This window comes from Nannospalax galili, unplaced genomic scaffold (assembly GCF_000622305.1).
Source record: "Nannospalax galili isolate Female #2095 unplaced genomic scaffold, S.galili_v1.0 scaffold475, whole genome shotgun sequence".
Lineage (NCBI taxonomy): Eukaryota > Metazoa > Chordata > Mammalia > Rodentia > Spalacidae > Nannospalax > Nannospalax galili.
Window position 1 is genome coordinate 2,429,689 of NW_008339435.1, and position 3,873 is coordinate 2,433,561.

A 3,873-nucleotide genomic window follows, 5' to 3' on the forward strand; every position below is an offset into this window, starting at 1 on the left:
AGCCTCTTCTGACCTCCGTGGGCATTGCATGACATGGGCACACTTACACACTTGTAGGCAATGCACTCAAACACATAAAATAGAAAAAAATAATTTTAAAAAATATTAAAAAGTATTGTAAGTTAAATATTATTTAACCAGATAGGCATGACTATGAAAGTGAATTCCTGTACGTATGACCAGACTGTTGCTTTGACCCTGCTGCCTGTACAACTGCACTTAGTTGCCATTCCCAGTTCACACTAGTTTTGTGAAATAACCAACCTCCTTATTTTTTAAAAAAATACTAAGTAAAGTCCTTTTCCATTTCAGAAAACAGATAAAAAGGAAAATTCAGGAAGTTTGGAGGCCATAAATGAACCCATTCCCCAACCTATGCCTTTTCCACCCAGCATTATCAGGTCAGGATCCCCGAAATTGGATCCTTCGGAGGTCTACCTGAAATCTAAGACTATATATGAAGATAAACGTAAGTAGTTATGGCATATTTCAGGGAAGCATGTAACAATATAAATTTGAATTATTTTAAAATTGGAAACTTCCCATCTTTTATAAACATATCAAGTAATTATTCATTTATTCCCATTTTAACATGATTCTGGGCTTCTTATATGTGCAGTCAATATTCACTCATTTTTTTTTGAAAGCTGTGACTTAAGTACAAGCTATTTAACAGACATCATATTAGTTAATTGCAATACAGAGATAAATAGGTACCTGTACCCAGAAATATTGTTAAATCTAAATGGAGCAGACAAATCTGTAACCAAATACATACACATAGCCCAGCAGAGATAATGATAGAAAGATAAACTGGATAAATTGGGAGGCAGAGTAAGAAATAGCCAGTTTATTGTTGTGAGTAGTAAGAAGTGTCAAGTAATGCTTCATATAGGAGGCAAACTTGAGTCAAGTCTTCAAGGATGAGGTGTTCACAAGGTGAATAAAAGGAAAGGCAGGAGGAGGAGCATTTGCAAGTTGGCCTTGTTTAGCCTGTTTCTGCACATTAATTCAGAGTACAATGATGGGCAAGGGAAGCCAGAGGAAGACAGTAGGACAGATTGTGGCTAGCCAATGAGGAAGCTGGAGTATGTTGGATAAAGGATAGAGAACCGTAGAATACTTCCTGCTATAGGAAAAATAGTACTGGACTTGTATATTAGAAAGATTTTCTGGAGGCTGGTGAGATGGCTCAGCAGTTAAGAACACTGACTGTTCTTGCAGAAGACCTGGGTTCGAATCCTAGCCCCCACATGGCAGCTAACAACTGTCTGTAACTCCAGTTCCAGGGGATCTGACAGACTCTTCTGTACTCCGCGGGCATTGTACAACACGGGTGTACTTACCTACATGCAGGCAATAAATGAAAACACACAAAATAAAAAATAATAAATAAAATATTTAAGAAAAAAAAAGATTTTCTGGTAGAAGATGGAGTTAGGGTCAGAGGAGTATGTGATTTGAAGAGGAAACTGTAGTGGACTTCTTAGAGGCCAGCTGAGAGAGGAGAGAAAGTGCACAAGGCAGAAGTACATTTTACACTAATTTATTTACTGATGATAAATCTTTTCCAAAGAAAATTTTCAAATCTATTTAGGTTTAATTTTCAAGCTTCTTTTTAAAGAAATAGAATATATCTATATTGAAAAAGAAATACACAAATGGAAATAGTATGTGACTGACTTCATGCTTATTTAATTAGCTGCATATCTTTATCTTGATACCTCTAACCATAGTCAGAAAAGTGAAGACCAGATCAAGTATAATATAGCAATGATTTAAATGAGTATAACTATGTATAGAACCCCTTCCTTCAGACTGCCCATTTGTAGTCTGATACACTCTTGATACTGGTATAAATTCTGTAGTGTCATTGAGCCTCACTATAAAATAAGTGAGTTTGACTCAAGACACCTCTCATTTTCTTTTTAAAACTTTTATGTAGTGTGTGTGTGTGTGTGTGTGTGTGTTTGTGTGTACGATGTGTGGCAGAGGGCACATGCATGCCACCCACATATGTGTGTGGAAGTCAGAGAACAACTTACTGGAGTTGGTTCTCTCCTTCCACTTTTATCTGGGTTCTGGGAATTGAACTCAGATCCTCAGGCTTGCAGAGCAAGTGCTTTACCTGCTAAGCCATCTTGCTGGCCTAACTTTTGTAATTTCTAATGTTCTCTTTGATGGAGTTTTTGTTGTTAGGTTTTGTTTTTGCTGCTGACCTTGCTCTACCACTGAACCACCTACTCTATCCCCTAAAGTTCAATGATTGATTGTATTAGAAAGTGTTTATCAAAAGAGATTGTTTCCAAAGAATTACCAGGAATAACCCTATTCCATATCTCACTTTTTATATAGTTTCCTAGCGGTTTCTCTTTTGTTTTTTCTTTCTAGTAAATACATCTTACTTATGAATAAAGTTAGTACTTTCCCAGAGACACAATCTTGATCATGAAACGGATTTTCCCGACTTAATAGTCTGATAAACAAACATAACCAGCTCCTTGTGGACAGGATCATATGGGGTGAGCCTAGCATCTGGGAATCAAGCTGGATTTAAATCTCAGCTCTACAAGTCACTGTGAAACATTAGGCAAGTTATTTAGGATCTTGATTTCTACACCTAGAAAATGGGGTAAATAAGAGATGTTAGCTATTACTTATTTTCTTTAAAAATACTAATTTTACAAATTTAGGCTAAATAGTTCATGTAAAATACTTTTCTTAGACAAAGGTATTCACTAAAGAGTAGAAATAAGGCATTTTATGGGCTCTCTTTTCCTAGGATTTAAAGTACCTTGCTCAAATGTTAAACTTAGATCATTTGCACCTATCAATTGGATAATTCTGAACTTAATGTTATAATATTGATTGGACAACATTAGAAGTTAGTGACAGTATAATACTGAGAGGATGGAAGTGGGGTAAGTATTCCTAATCAATCTTGATAAAGTTTTGTTTAGCATTCAAAACACAGATTTATACTTGAATTTCCTTGTATAGATGTTAAGTTCTTGTATAAAGTTTCACATACCAACATTATAGTTGATTGCTCTGTAATATTTTTCCACTAAATAGTGAGCTTTGTTTTGTTTCAGACCTTTTAAAATAAACAATATTTACATTTTCTTATTTTCCTTAGCACCAAACACCAAAGATCTGGACGTTTTTCTTCGGAAACAGGAATCAGGGTTTGGCTTTAGGGTTCTAGGAGGTGATGGACCTGACCAGTCTGTAAGTACAAACTTTGGAATATGGCTGCTCCTGTTAATATTTTTAAATGAAGATTTGGTTAGAACTTGGTGTTTTTGATTTTGTTTTCTTTTTCCTCCTGTTTTTATTTTTTTCTCTAGTAATTTTATTAATATAAATTAATGCATTCCCACGTGTATCATAGGCCTGTAAGTTAACATGGTGTGACTTAAGCTTAAAACTATACTGAATTACTGTTTCGATTTCTTTTTGTGATATGGGTCTGTTTAAGCTGTTAATCTTGGTTTAGTTTTGGTGGTTCCCATGCCTTTAGATATGCATCCATTTCTTTTAGGTTTTCGAATTTGGTAGCATAAAGGTTTTTAAAGTATTCCTTTATAATGTTCTGTATCTTTCTGGTGTCTGTTGTGATGTTTCCCCTTTCATCTCTGATTCTGTAATTTGGAGGTGCTCTTTCCTTCTTTTGGTTAATTGGGCTAGCGGTCTGTCAATCTTGTTTATCTTTTCAAAGAACCAGCTCTTGGAATTGTTGATTCTTTGTATTGTTTTCTTTGATTCAATTTCATTGATTTCTGCCCTGATTTTTGTTATTTCTTCTTGTCTACAGGGTTTGGGTTTTGTTTGCTGTTGCTTTTCAAGTGTGTTGAGTTGCAGTGTTAAGTC

The 3,873-nt window shown here is 35.1% G+C and overlaps 1 protein-coding gene across 3 annotated transcripts in view; it reads left to right on the forward strand.

The window, feature by feature from the left end:
• Magi3 (membrane associated guanylate kinase, WW and PDZ domain containing 3) overlaps window positions 1-3,873 on the forward strand; it is a 271,037-nt gene that overhangs the window by 219,612 nt on the left and 47,552 nt on the right. For all 3 annotated transcript variants that reach the window (XM_029563987.1, XM_017798421.2, XM_017798420.2), the window contains exons 12-13: window positions 313-469; window positions 3,140-3,231. In XM_029563987.1, the coding sequence (XP_029419847.1) occupies window positions 313-469; window positions 3,140-3,231 (249 nt within the window). The remainder of the gene's footprint in view (window positions 1-312; window positions 470-3,139; window positions 3,232-3,873) is intronic.